Source organism: Lytechinus variegatus, chromosome 8, assembly GCF_018143015.1.
Source record: "Lytechinus variegatus isolate NC3 chromosome 8, Lvar_3.0, whole genome shotgun sequence".
Lineage (NCBI taxonomy): Eukaryota > Metazoa > Echinodermata > Echinoidea > Temnopleuroida > Toxopneustidae > Lytechinus > Lytechinus variegatus.
Genome location: NC_054747.1, coordinates 19,254,992 through 19,270,736, shown reverse-complemented (window position 1 = coordinate 19,270,736; position 15,745 = coordinate 19,254,992). Strand labels below are relative to the sequence as shown.

Here is a 15,745-nt window from a genome sequence, read left to right as displayed (position 1 = left end):
TAATTTCCATTTAATCAACCCCAAATTGCTTATTGCGCAGAGATCCATAAGACACCATGGTCCTGATTTGTGGAACTCTCTACCAGAATCTATAAAAAGATCCACGTCCCTTTACTCATTTAAAGCAAACGTTAAATCCATGTTGATATCAGAATATTTGAAGTAAAATTTCTGTGTCGTTGTGTCATTAAAGCATCATCACCATCATCATCCTCTCCATCACCTTCATCTTCACCATTTCACCGTCATCTTCATCCTTATCATCTCCATCTTCAATGCTCAAATTAGATTACTGCTGTTTTTCATAAAATGTACTGTGTATCGATTCTGCTGTATTAATGTAGTATATTAATCAATGAGTTTTAACCTGGGGTTGTCATTTTTTCAAGCAATCTGCTTATGATGACAATCCTTCTCCTGCAAATTGTAAATGTTAACTAATTTGGTATGAGATCAATTTTGTTTGTAATGATAATTTTAGTACATTTAGTTATGATTCATGCCAAAAAATTATCAATATACTATGTTTGTTATGTTATGGAAAATGTATTCTATACGAATGATGTAATTGCAGAAGTAAACAATAAAATCAAATCAAATCAAAAGATCGAGGGCGGGATGGGATGTGCGAAATTTTAAAGCAGCAACGAATGGCATCCTTAACTTATAGCGCCACCTCAAGGCCTCAACTACTCTCATCTGGCCACCAATAATGCAGCATTCTGAGCTGTGCAGTCTTCTAATGCAGGCCTACCTAAATGATAATGTACTTATTTCACCACTCAAGTCATTCATAACACACTAATTATGTTAGCAAGTATCAAAGCAAGTGCTTTCTTCCAAACACATTTTGGTATCTCAGTACAAATAAAATCATCATGCCACTTCATTCTGTGTATTATTTATGTTCATCTTAAAATGTATATATTTAAGACTAGTTATGTATAACACACAGTCAACGAGAGACCAAACAAAGTGTCTGTCAGTTCGCTCCCCAAAGGGGATTTGAAAATAAGTGTATGTACTACTAACGGTAAATTGCCAATTCGTCCACTGCCAACTCTTACACTCATCACATGGTCTACCTTCATTAGTCTAGTGCCACTCCGTCCATCAACCATTTGGTCAAACAACCATTTGGTCCAATAACCATTTGGTCTAATAACCATTTGGTCCTATCATTACTTCGTCTAATCACCAGTATGTCTAATACAATTTCGTCTAATATCCAGTTCGTCTAATACCCGGGGGGTTTTTTCATTCATTTTGCTCAATTAAGTTGAATAAGACCAAATGGTATATGGACTGAATGGCTATCGGACCAACTGGTTATTAGACGGAATGGCATTAGACTAAATGAAAGCAGACCATGCGGTGAGTAGACAAACTGGAGATATACCAAATGACAGTAAACGATTTGACAATTGGATGAATTGGCATTAGACGAATTGGAATAAAACCTACTTACCACGTTTTGTTTTACTGTCACCCTGGCGTTGTTCATTTGTAATTGTCACGGAGGTTTGCTGTGATGTAACAGGTGCCATGAATTTACTCTGTTCTTTGGTTATGAAAATATCTGTGGAAACATAAAAAACTTATTCAAATACTTTATCTAATTCGATGGAAGCACTATTATCATCTTTCAAACCCGAAGAACCTATTACTTATTTCAACGTTTCTTAATGATCCTTTTGGGTGTGTGTGTGAGGATGTGGGTGAGGGTGTGTGTGTGTGTGTGTGTGTGTCGTGATTGTTCCTGAGAAAGAAATAACAATTCATCTAGTGTTATTCACCCAGGTCGTTATGTGCTATAGGGAAAGTTCCAAAAAGAAATAATTTCACACAAATCAAGGGGGAAAAGTATTAATAAAAGTATAAAGGCTTAGCCCCACTGCACTAACGGGTGCGGAGAGGATGTAAAACGGAAAAGAATCTTGCCATCCGTTGGAAAACGTTATGTATCTGTTGTGTGTACTTTGCATACACTGTACGTGTTTCATACGCTCAATTTCTATCGAACATCCGTCAACTGTGATTTCATTGCATTTTCTATTGATAGAATTTTTAGAAGGTTGCAGGGGTTGCCACTATAAGCTAAGCTTGAATGCGTGGCAACCTCATCTTCGGATATCGTCAGTCCCGTCCACCAACTTTTGACGAAAGCCTCTCAGCTCTCTATTGTGATTTTAATTGCATTTTCAAAGGAATCGATGCCTTAGAAAATGCGAAAACTACCATTTGTTGGTTTGTAGGTGGCGGGTCAACTGTACCTGCAATGTCTTGACGATTGCATTGTTCTGCTGCTTGCCTCAGTCTACACCTGACTTCGTAATTACTTCCTTTTTGCTCCTGTACCCATTCCTGAAGCATAACGTCTGTTTTGTACACAGCTTTGAGGTCTTCAGCATTCTTTTCGGCAATGGAGTCCTCTGAAATTTTCGTGGCTTTTGCAAGATTCTGGTAGTGTTGTTTGGTGATACTCAGAGCAAACTCCTTGATGACCTCATTGTCCAATTCCCTCTTGTACTCATCTTTGACTGCATATTGAATGTAAAAGTGACACATGAATCGCGTACAATTTGACGTTAGAAGAACTGAAAATGAAATGAGAGTACATAATTATTAATTTGATTATTTGCCCCAATACATTCCTATCTTTTCACTTCGGTGATAAAGACAGATTTGAATACTACCCTTCAAGGGATTTCTAAATGCTTGAATGTATGAAGATTATAGTTTCCAATTAATGCAAATGCATCCAAAATCACTGGCAATGTAATTTTGGTTTTGCAATTCTTTTAAGAATCCAGCAATGAATCCATTTTAAAGCGCCAATGCCGATACCCATTTAACAACACCCCCCCCCTTACAACACCGGCTGGTGTAAAATTAAACATACTTTGAAAGAAAGTTTTGGCCAGTTGAATATAGACTTCCTTATCAGGTCCATGTGCGCCCTTTCCTGCTCTTTCTAACGCTAGGCAAAGTTGAATCATTTGGTTTGGTGACGATCTTTCTACTCCCAGCTCTACCTCCTCAGATTGTGCAGAAAACATTGGCTGTTGCTCATTCTTGTCATCACCATGCCGATATTTAGGTTGTTTATGGCAGCAGCAAATCCATCTGGATGTTGGTTGTCTGGTAAGTATAATCGCAATTATTAAATAAATAGTAAAGACACCTCTAATCAAAAGTCATAATGGCTGCATGATTTCGCAATTTATATGTATACAAGTGTATATTTTTGTGGAAATTTTGTTTTGAACACTATCGTGGGAGAGATAATATATGACACACGTACAAACTTTAACCATGCAATTATAGTTCTTACCTCATCTGTACTCTTTCCCCTTCTTTGTGATCCTCCTTAGGTTCCTGGTATCCAGGTTTCGTTGTCATAGAATGTTCCTTCCATGCCTTCATTAACTGCAGGTCATTCTTGATTTCGGCGTTTCTTGGTTTACCAGGATCGCAGGAATTCTCTTTGCAGTTTGGGACTCCTTCATGGCGAGGGTACAATGCTCGCAGTATGGGCTTGACTGTCTCCCTGCAACCGCGGACGTGCCAGCAAATGTGTTCGAGATCATCAAGAGAGATTTCCTTTGACGTACGATCAAGGACATCTGAAATGAAAGCGCAACATTTGTAGCACCAGAAAATTATGATCAAGAAGTTTGAGAGGCCGAGCCATTGCTTAACGTACGATGGTTCTGCCTTACTTAGCTATATATATCTGACCGGAAAGTTCCGGCGCCACAACACCATCTTAAAAAGCAGTGCATGTCTTCGACTTTATAAAGAAGTCACCTTTCTGCTGGCTTTATATATATATATATATACACTATAAGTGGCGTACCATGGGGGCACCACCAAAAATTTTAGTCACTTATTAGGCGCGTGAAGCGCGCTCAATAGCCATGTATACTGACCTAATACTAGAGACATTTTAAGGACTGCCATTGATATGATATGTATATCACTGATCAATTGACGTGATCTGAACATATTTGATATTCAGACCTAAAAGGGATATTATAAGCATACTTTTGTAATCGTGATGTCTTACTAAACAATGCGAGCGCGAGCTATAATTGTATACATTGACCCCAAACAGGCCAACCCAGAAATATGTTGATTTAGATAAATGGAGACAAATAGAACTAGCATAACGCTGACGATTTCATCAAAATTTGATGAAATAAGAAGATGAAGTTTCGCTTATTTTTCACAAAACAGTGATATTCACAACTAAGTGACATGAAAATGAGGCAGACGATGATGTTTTTCTCACTCTCTATCGCTGTTTTTGTTTGAATAATAGAATTTTTCTCCTTTTTTCAAATCAACTTTTTGTTGGGGTGGTCCTTTAAGGACTATTTTGTAGGGATATACACATCTCACCATAGTCATCTATAATGTGAGCGCCAAGCGGGTTAAATAAACCAAACCTTTAACCGTTGTGCCTAAATACCTCCCCTCCCCCATAGCCAAATATTTTTTAAACTTTTTTAACCCTTTAATCAATTAAAAAGAACAGACCTATAGCTTAGGAAAATAACACTTGACATATTTACAAACAAATGAAATTCTGCAGAGCGCATTCATATATACACAACAAAAAAAGTAAGTCCCCCCTAAATCAAATTGCTGTAACTTTTTAACCAAATTATTTTGAGATATGATATTTCATGGGTGGTTTTTTACACTCATTATGCAACTCCTGGGGAAAAATGAGATTGATCGGTTGAGTCATGCATGAGTAAAGATTGAATTAAAAATGACCATTTTTGAAAGTCACAAGTGTCGTTTTTCAGATTGTGCAAATAAAAATATTGGGCAAAAATTGTTTTTAGGTGAATTTTATGGTGTTATGCTGTTTTACTATCCATCATTTAACCACTTCAGACCAAATTTTGATATTGTATGTTCATGGTTGAGTGAGCACGATGTATTGCAGGGGCCGCGGGGGGGCTGTGGGGCTTCAGCCCCCCACTTTTTTCCAAAAGCAAGTGCAAAAAATGTAATACAATTATGATTTTTGGCATGGTCAGCCCCCCCCCCCAACTTTGAAAACTGCTCTGTGGCCCCTGTGTTGTGACGTATCATATGGGGGGGGTTGTGGTAGTATCTTCTACAACTTGTTAGATCATGTTAAAATTTGAAAATGTTGATGGCTCCCCCGATTATAGGCCCCTCCCCCATTTAAAATTCTGGATCCACCACTGATCTGTCCATACATTCAACTGATCCTTAGAAATTGTTAGGAAAAGAATACATTTATGCAGTATAGTGTATTCATTCCTAAGTTTTCGAATGTGCTCGCTCAACCATGAAAATGGCTAAAGTTCGGAAAGTGTTTGGTGATAGAAATGATGGATGATAAAAACAATAGCAATTAAAGACACATTTGAAACCAAATTTGCCCCCAATACTCACTTTATTACCCTTTAAAATGAGTCTGTGACATTGAAAATACCAATTTTCCCACTTTGATGCGTGCTCACTCATCCATAACTAAACAAATCGATTTCATTTTTGCACAGAATTCTGCCCATAGGTTGATAAACATTACTGCCTAACGACATTGCTAAAGACAGCCTTAAAAAAAAGTTCCAACATAAAGAATAAGGGGTTACATATGCTTAAACATACGCACCCATAATGTACACAAGTCTATGAGAGAGGAAGTCAAAATTCTAACAAATATGAAATGAGGGTTTGTTTCATGGACGGTTTTTGTTACTTCTGCTAACAGTTATTTCATGAAACTTCGCACATGGCTTCTGAGTAACACTATCCAAAAGGTGCGCACACCAAAATAACCATTTGATACGGTACAGAGTGGGGCCAAGGCCTTGAACTTTCTTCTCATTTGCATAATTTTCGAATATTGTGTGCTCACTGATGCATTAAGCATCGGGATTTTCATAAAAATCAAATCAAATGAACTGTACAAGGAGTTTTGTGACAGATATCCATAGTTACAAACTGCATTTTTTCCAATAACGTAAAAAAGAGCTAATCACATTCCACATGTTCATTCAAGCGTAAATGTTTAATTTGACACCTTTGAATCATTGAAGCAAGTTAATTGGTCATGAACATAACAAAAAAGTTGAGAAAAGATCATTTTCAGTTACCAAAATAAAGCAATACTTGCCTACGATATTTTAAAATCGCATTTTTTGTTTCCAATAAATGTTCATTGAACCGTGAAACGATGAATATTGTTGAAGATAATCTTCCCCAAAATAACTGTCATCATATTCTAGCATTTTTATTGATAGAAATGTGTAAAAATCCAATTATAGCCAATTTGGACTTGAGTTTATTCAACCGTGAAATTTAGTTTAAAAAGTTGTATTGTCTTTTAGAAAGTACCTTTTACAAGCCTTCTGACTATTTTTCATGATGAGAATGTGGAATTAGTTCTAATAAAATGGAATCAAAGTCATGATATTTTGCTTGTGACTTTTGAAAAGTGACATTTTTGCCTTCTGATGGTGCTCACTGAAGCATGACGTAAGATACGTCCACAACATTTACTCAGAGGGTAGCTTATAAAATTACCTACACGCTCATGTAAAAATATATCAAAAACTCCCATTGGTTCGGAAATTATTGATGTTTGTTTAGGGGGGACTTACTTTTTTGTTGTGTATATATCAAATTGGTTACAACAATATAATGAATATATCTACCTTGCATAATTATGTCGGCTTTCGGTCCCACTTCTTCTATGGCACTGGAGAGAATACTGTGATCTCCTGTTGTTGTCTCCTTCCATTTACAGAGTTCATAGTATAAATCAGCTTTGGAACGTTCGACATGGAATCCCGAGTCTGTGTCAGGTTTAACCACCAACCTGTTTACAATCTCCTCCGTGACGAATAATTCACATTTTTCGACAAGCTCCCAAAGCTCCAAATACGAAACAGGGCCTGAAAAGAAATCGTTAAGTTATTTTATCTTATTCCTTTCTTAGAAAAAACATTTTTTGTTTCGAAAAAAATTACAAAATAATCTCCCTTACAACTTACAAGAATTAATGCTGCCATCATTTTCATCTTATTTTCATATTAAATTTATAATGTAAAAGCATGCTGAATAAGATGTTCATCAAATATATATATTACGTAAAGCGTTGTCTGCTAGAACAAGAGCAGATTATTTGCTGTAGAAATCAAAATAAGGCATATGATGGGTACTGGGCAACAAGATGTATCATTCAATATTTTCCATTCCATAAAGTTAATGAATTTACCCACTAAGAGAAAATAGACCACCGTAATAAATCTACATGAAGAGACAAACAAGACTTCTGTATATCAGAATGGATTATATTACCTTCAATTAATTTCTTATCTCCTTCCAACGCTTGATAAATCCTCTTTCTTTTTCTCCAAACGAAGATAGCGATGATTACTTTAGGATGAAAAAAATACATGCCTGAATACTTAAGACAGTATTTCCTGTGATCTAAACAAGTTCATAAAAATATTAATTTCATTTTTTATATGATTGGAAACTGCTATAATGCAAAATTTCATCATTTTTACGAAACAATATCGCTTTAATTTAGTCATTTTCTTCATATTCATTTTGCTGTTCAACTTAAAGTAAAACAAAGAATGATGTATCTAAAAATGATAACTTTCCGTTTTCCCATAAATCTGGCAACAACACAGTTCGTAATCAAAGGTTAAAATGCCTTGTCGGCCTTTATCAAGATGTTTTACTTCTTAGATAATGGAAGCTCAATAAATTACTTAGTGCCTCGTTTTGACAATATTCTTTTTGGGTCGAAGTTATTTTGACTTACTTAAGATAATTGCGAGGACGGCGAAAGTGATGATAATGGTGATTTGAACTGCAATAAACAAAAAATATTTTAATGATTACTTCACGTTACACAAGGTAGTCATCTAAGGTCATAAAATTCGTTCAGGTATTTTTACTTTACGTCAGAAAAATATCATTCATAAAATACAGGAATGAGAAACACCATATATATATATATATATATATATATATATATAAGGGGGTTATTCTCTCTTGTCCTTATTTCTTTTATATATATATATATATATATATAAGACTGACAATTGGTTTCGAAATTCGTTGGCCAGTTGAAGAAATGGGTTGTTCGTCATTTTGCAGATTGATGTCAATATCATGAAAAGATGTCACCGTCGTTTCCCTTGATCAAAAATAGTGTTAGTCCAGTCAATATATGGTTTGACCCACCACTAATTGCAACACTGGATATTCCACTGCAATGCTTTCCAGGAAGGTCCCCTGAACAACATACTAAAAGTCCCCAAAAATCCAAGCAGTGGAAATTTATGAAATTTGCATATTATGCAAATTAGCCATAAAAAGTTAGAAAAATAAGGAAAATAGTCCAAAAATTACAAATTAAGTGTCCAAAACAATTTGATTTGAGCGAAAATTCATAATAAATAACTTTAATCAATGTTTTTAATCAAAAGTGCAAAATTCTACCTCATTTGCATAATATGCAAATAAGCATCCTTATATGGAAAAATTGTCAAGATATTGTGATTTTTCTCTCATTGACTGCTTGAAAATTTCAATAATGTTGAAATTAATATGCTGCTATCACTAAGGACGTTGAATACATTTATATTAAGCTTAGTGTCTGTAGTGTCATTTGCATATTATGCAAATAAGTATCTAACATGTAATAAATATTCAAGAAAACATACTGGGGATACATTCCTCAAAAAATGCACGTAGATTATCTATCGAAATCTGAATATGGCAATGACTTATAGGAAGTTAACACCATATTAAAAGTCATTAAATAGACATGCATAGGAAAATCACAAAATTTGCATTTAATGCAAATTATCCATAAAAATTTGCAAATGAGGAAAATAATCAAAAATTTGGAAATCAAGTGTGGAAACAATATTAATTGAACGGAAGCTCACAAATTTGATAATTCTTCAAATAAAAAAATGTAAATAAATCTACATCATTTGCATATATAATTATGAGCATCCTTGTATGAAAAAATCAACCCAGAAATTTTTATTTTCTCACACAAACAGTTAAACCCTCATTCCGCAGAGAGCAAGACTGAAAGACTGCTGTAACACCATAAAACTTGGTTGATCTTTCAAGGGTCTTTCAACAAACTTTTAAAGATCTCCGATATCTTTCACGATTCCTGATAGATCTTTCAATGGTCTTTGTGGTCCTCGTGAGTCCCAAAACTTTTTGAAAAGGTTCAAAGCAGTCTTTCAGCGGTCTAACAGGAAAATTGTTTTGTGATGGTCTTTCAGTGGTCTTTCAATGAACCTTCAAAGTTCTTATTAGTCTTTCTATGATCTTTCGGCAGTCTCTCGAGATTTTTTCAGAGATTACTGTAAGACTCATGAGAGATCATTGAAAGATCATCGAAAGACCAGGCAAAGTCTATGGAAAGAATTCTGAAGGATCACTTGATGCATAAACATCCCTGTAAGACCATTGAAAGATCTCTATAGGACAGGTGTCTTTCAGAGTTCTTTGAGGGGTCTTTCTGAGCCATTCCACAGAGATGACAAGTCTTTGAAAGGTCCTTCAAAGGTCTCCCCTCTGTGAATCTACATAGATCAATATATGATTACTAAGAATGCCTAGTACATTAATTATCAGCTTAATATCTGAAGTGGAATGTACATATTATGCAAATAAGCATCCGGCATGTTATAAATAATCAAGAAAACTTGTGATATTTTCCTATAAAATTCCACGTAGATTATGTGTAACCTTGATGACCTTGCCTGGTTGATATTGACCTTTTTTCATGAGCAGTTACCACCGAAGCAGATACCCCACTCATAGTGTACAATGATGAGTCAGTTCTACATGGGTCCCACTGTTTGAATGCTTCATATTTCTATCCAAGTCTTGCTCTCCCCTTGACTTGGTAGAGTCTTTGCGTTTCTTGCTAGTATAGTCCACGCTAGCATGCTCCTTGATTGTCAAGTGATCAGTACAAGATGTCACTCCCAGTACAAATAAAAGTCCTTGTAGCACACTACTTGTCTTGGTGGTGAATATGAGTACTTCCTTGGATCACGAGATCTCTGGGCATGGTTTATAAGAGTACCAATGAGCATTTGCCCATACGAGCGACATGAAAGCCTTTCATAAAGTCATGATAAAGGCTTAAAGTGTATATAGACATCTTTTTCAGATACGGGAATCATGATTAGACGTTCTTGCTGAATCCAGTTGCTGCTTCAGGATGAAGCATCCATATTCTGTTCTTTCCTCTTTGATGAATCTCCTAAGGATGGCAACTATCTCCAAATATTGTAGCTATAGTATATAAGCAAATCGTATGCAAATAGTATCAATTTCCTGATATTCATGGCAAATGGAAATTCCTCAGTGAGACAATGAACAACCAAGTAGACGTTAACAGATGAAAGACTAAGCCAGATTATTGCCTTTCCAACAAGAGGACACAACATAACGGAACACCTTTAACATCACCATCAAATACCATCCAACATTGATTAAACAGTGTGTACCCATTCCAGGATTTGTTTGCCACTTTGTGTTACTCATTGGTATACTGTGAGGGTACGGTATACAGAGGAATAAACCTTTCAGAAATTATGGTACGACTACGGATGTTCGTCTGGAGGAATGCTGACTTTCATAGTGTCATGCAGATGTACTTTGGACAATCATACAACTCTCTGTACTGAAATCCGACAAGTCGAGCATAGGAGCATAGGAGATTGAATGTCAATCAAGAGGACTTTGGCAAGAACCAAACCATTACCCTTGTCTTCTTCCGACACAAGTTGCCTCAATAAGACACTGGACATAAGTTGTGTCGGAAGAAAAGTTTTATAGGAAGGCTTGCGCATGTTGAGCTCCTAAAGCATCAGTAAGGTGAAACTCAGAATTGCTACAATGCATTAAAGAGGACCATAGAATGGTTTGTAGACAAGCCTATAATACACAATTTGTTGACCGGATTGGCAATGATCCAGGCTGTAACAACTAGCATGTTGGAAGCCCTTAATATCATGCGCTATGACTACATTGGAAGACAACAGATTTTCTAGTCTTAGTATTTACCACTGATCATGATGATGATGACGCTGCTATGCAAGTCATGATCAGAAAACATATTTTTTAGTCAAGCGGGTGTAACCAAACTACTCAAGAAATTGTTAAAGAAAACAATCTGCATGAAGCTACGAGGTCAGATGGAATCTCGGTTACACTTCTTAAAGGGGAATCCAGCCTTGGTCATAGAATGTTGTGTTGGGAAGGAGAAAAATGAATTAAACAGAATGGTGAAAGTTTGAAAGAAATCGGACAAGCAATAAGAAAAATATAGCTGCTTTAAAATTGAGATCACTAATATCATGTAGATTTCAAATTGGCAACTGGGTAAGTAAATTATGACAAGGGGCAAGGACAACTTTCCCATAGGCCATGTACTTTATTATCAGGGATTTGTGGTTTTCTCCTAAGTACCCATTCCCCTGGGGCAGTAATCTAAATATAACCCAGGTAGTATATTGTTTAATGTCCTCATGAAAGAAAAATATAATTTGAAATAAAACTTTTGGGAAAAATGACATTTTAGCCATAATATGTATTGGAGTACATGGAAGAGTAGTCCTTGCCTTACATCACTATGACATCACATAAGCGGCCAATTTGAAGTCTCCATGGGTATAGTGATTACCAATATTTACAACTTTAAAAAATTCATAACTTTCTTGTTATTTGTCCAATGTTGTTCAAACTTTCACCTATCAACTTGTCTGATTTTTCTTTTTCTTATAAAAACAAGGTTTTATTTGGGTTGGATTCCCCTTTAATGAGACTTCTCATCAGATCTCACCTGCCATGAATTTGCTTTTCTTTGCATCCCTTCCGTCGTTCCCATCCATATAAGAAAGGGATGTCAGCTCTAACAAACTACTCAACAATTTCAAATACTGTGCTTTGTTCTTGCCAATCACATCATCTTGTTAGACATGTTAGACTAACAACATGGCTTTAGGACGTGAAGAGCACATTTCCAGTATTTTCTATTAAATACAAATTATATTAGGATAAATATGCATGCTTAGTGATAGCAGCATAATGATTTGAACAACAGTCAATGTGAGAAAATCAAAATTTCTTGACATTTTCCATATATGGATACTTATTTGCATAATATGCAAATGAGGCAGATTTGCTAGCTTTTTAAAATAAAAACATTGTACTTATTTATTGATCATTAAAATTTGGTTCAAATTTCTTGCTTTTTGACATTTAATTTATAATCTTTGGATTATTTTCCTTATTTTCTTTTTAATGGCTAATTTGCATAATATGCAAATTAATTTTCAGGCATTGTGATGAATTCTCATGCTTAGTGATAGTAGCATATAAATGTCTACATGAATGAAATGTTTTCAAGCAGTCTATATGAGAACAATTACAATATCTTGACATTTTTTCCATATAAGGATGCTTATTTGCATAATATGCAAATTAGGTAGATTTTTTGGCGCTTTTGGATATAAACATGGAATACAGTTATTTATCATTACTTTTCGCTCAAATTAAATTGTTTTGGACACTTCATTTGTAATCTTTGGACGATTTTCCTTATTTTTCTAGCTTTTTATTGCTAATTTGCATAATATGCAAATTTCATGAATTTCCACTGCTTGGATTTTTGGGGACTTTTAGTATGTTGTTAAGGGGACCTTTCTGGAAAGCACTGCAGTGGAAAATCAAGTGTTGCAATTAGTGGCTGGTCACCCCCCCCCCCCCCCTATTCTGGCTAGATTGACTGGATTATTAACTGTTTGATAGCTGCCGTGAAGGAACCCGACGGTTTAAATATGAGTCCTAAATATTTTGTATTCACCTGTTATTTTGACGGGGGCAGTATCTATATGGAAAGATTTTTTTTATTCTTACCCGTCCGGCTTTATTAAATATCATTTTTTGTGTGTTTTTTTCATGTTAATCTTAAGATCCCATCTACTACAGTAATCATTTGATTTATTTAAACATGTTTGGAGCCCAGGTGCGGTCTCGGAAAGTATTACAAGATCATCTGCATATAACAAACAAGATATTTTGTTTTGATCCAAACTCACAGGCTTACACTCGTCATCAAATATACCGACTAAGTCATTGATGTAGAGCGAAAAAAGTATTGGGCTAAGTATGCATCCTTGTTTTAGTCCCACAGATGTATTAAAATAAGGCGTCCGTGCTTGTTGTAATTTAACAGAAAATTCAACTTTTGCAATACATATCTTGTAAAATATTTAAATAATCACCACATGCGACATATTTTTTTAATTTATGAAATAGAGCCTTCTTGGTTATTGAGTCGAACGCTTTTTTAAAATCAACGAAGCATGCATGTACATACGTATTTTTTTTTGGAAAGCCTGATTTATTATGGTTTTGAGGGTAAGTATATGGTCAGTGGTACGGTTCCCCTTTCTAAATCCTATCTGCTCTTTACATATTATATTGTTGTCTTCTGTGTAATCATTCAGTCTATTGTAAAGAATTCTAGCGAAGAGCTTACCAAGACAACAAGTTAAAGAGAACTTTCAAGAAAGAAAACATTCAAGAGACATCTGGTGCATTTTGCGGGCCTATACGGGATCGAGGTTCAGAATAATTACCATTTATTTTGCAACATTGTCACATATAGGTTACAGGGGCCGCGGAAGCGGGGGGCTGGGGGCTTCAGCCCCCCCCCCCCCCACACACACACACACACACTTTTTTCCAAAACCGTGTACAAAAACGTAAAAATGACCATAGGATTGTGATATTTTGCAAGGTCAGCCCCCCCCCCCCAGGGAATCACGATACAAATGTCTAAACTATCAATGAATGTAATACGAAATAATTGTAGAACTCACATCATAGGGAAAATCCGTTTCAAGATATAGATAGTCGATGTGCAACACCTGTTTAGCATCATTATCATACCATACCTTTTCCTGAAGATGTTGTTTCCGGATCGTCGATAACCACATTTGTTGCATTAAAAGTTACAAGTTCGGTGGTTGTTATGATTGGTGCTGGATTCACTATGACGCTGATAGTCGCATCTCCCCTGGTAGTCACCGGCAGAATGGCAGTACAGACGTAAGGATCATCGCTTGGCGTTGCGTCAATTGTACGCGTAAGATCTTCCGTCTCGCCGTCAGGGTTGGGAGACCTTTGCAGATCTTGTTGGGAAAGAGTTCTGTCACCGCGGGTCCAGGAGAGCGAGACGACGCCTCTCGGCGCACCCCGTACACGACATGTTAGTTCTGTCGTGGCATCACCTGTCTCGATTGTCTGCGTACAAGGGTTTCCTCCACTTCCGGTTGATTCTGGTGAGCACTGGGCAATAGTTGGAAAGGGGTCCTGGGGTGGAACTTTGATAAACAGGACAGGATTGTGAACAATGAAACATTTAGATTTAGGTTCAAATATTACTCTGTCTGACATAGCCATAGTCAACGTCCTTACCTAGCGTGTCTGGTATTGTTATCTATATAGTGTATTGGTTTTGGAGATAGGGAGGCCTAAATCTTGATTCAATATGGGGAATCATGGAATCAGGGTGACCAGATTTCACAAAATGAAATACGGGATAATCAACAAAAAAGATCAACAAAGATATATACACAATGTTAGACATGTGAAAAATATAAAGAATTGAAAGGGAGGGTAAACGAAAGAATGAAGGAGAGAAAAGAGATGAAGATAGAAAGGAAAAATTAACTGAATGGGAAAACGAAGAGAAAAACATTAAAGAAAATTAGAATAAAAGAAGGATGAAAGAAAGAATAAAAGAGAGAAAAAAAGGTTTCCGTCATACTTTGAAATGAATATAGAAAGACAAAAAAAGAAAGGAAGGGAAGATGAATAGATGTGTGAAAGACAAAATAAAGGAAAGAAAGGAAAAAAGAAAGTGAGAAAAAAGGGGAGGAAAGAAATATTTTCCTTCATACTTTGGAAGAAAGAAACAAACAAAGAAAGAAGAAAATAGAAAGGGAGGAAGGAAGGGAAAGAAATGATAAAGGAAAAGAATTGGAAGGAAAAATAAAACAAAGAATGAAAGAAAGGAGGAAAGAGAGGGAGGAAAGAATTAAGAGATGAGAGAATGACAAAAAGAGAAAATAATGGAAGGAGAGAACGAAAAAAGGGAGAAGGAAGCAAAGAAAAGTTTAAGGAAAGAATGAATGAATTCAGGAAATAAAAAATGGAAATTTAATAAAGAAAAGTAACGGAAAGAAGGAAAGAAAGACAAATGAACAGAGAGAGAGAAAGGTTCAGGAAAAAAAGATCGGAAATAAAGATAGATGGAACAAAAAAGGGCAAGCAGGAAGGATATAAGGATGAACAAAGAATGATACAAAAGAAAGAAAGAGGAAAAAAGCTCAAACTTCAAGCAAACAAAAAAAATCAAGTCATCTAACAAAAATCATAATGAAGTTTGGTGTTTTTTAATATATTTTCAGAATTTTGAAAAACTAAAATTATTTAGAAATGAGTAAAATTTTAAAGTGAAACATTGTCAAACTTAAAAATTAGATGAAACATAGCGGCATCATACACAAGACGACTCAAAACGAAAGCTGAAACAACAAGATCTAGTTATGAAAACTCAATAATTTGTTCCACCGATTACATCTCCAAATTAGTTTCATTGTTATCTCTGCTTCGTCATCTGTAGGTT

At 35.6% G+C, this 15,745-nt stretch overlaps 1 protein-coding gene across 1 annotated transcript in view; it reads right to left on the bottom strand.

Moving 5' to 3' along the window:
• LOC121419539 overlaps positions 1-15,745 on the bottom strand; it is a 63,594-nt gene that overhangs the window by 36,712 nt on the left and 11,137 nt on the right. The window contains exons 5-9 of the mRNA XM_041613994.1: positions 14,010-14,438; positions 3,335-3,626; positions 2,903-3,141; positions 2,274-2,540; positions 1,469-1,579 (exon numbers count right to left, since the gene is read on the bottom strand). Of these exons, the coding sequence (XP_041469928.1) occupies positions 1,469-1,579; positions 2,274-2,540; positions 2,903-3,141; positions 3,335-3,626; positions 14,010-14,438 (1,338 nt within the window). The remainder of the gene's footprint in view (positions 1-1,468; positions 1,580-2,273; positions 2,541-2,902; positions 3,142-3,334; positions 3,627-14,009; positions 14,439-15,745) is intronic.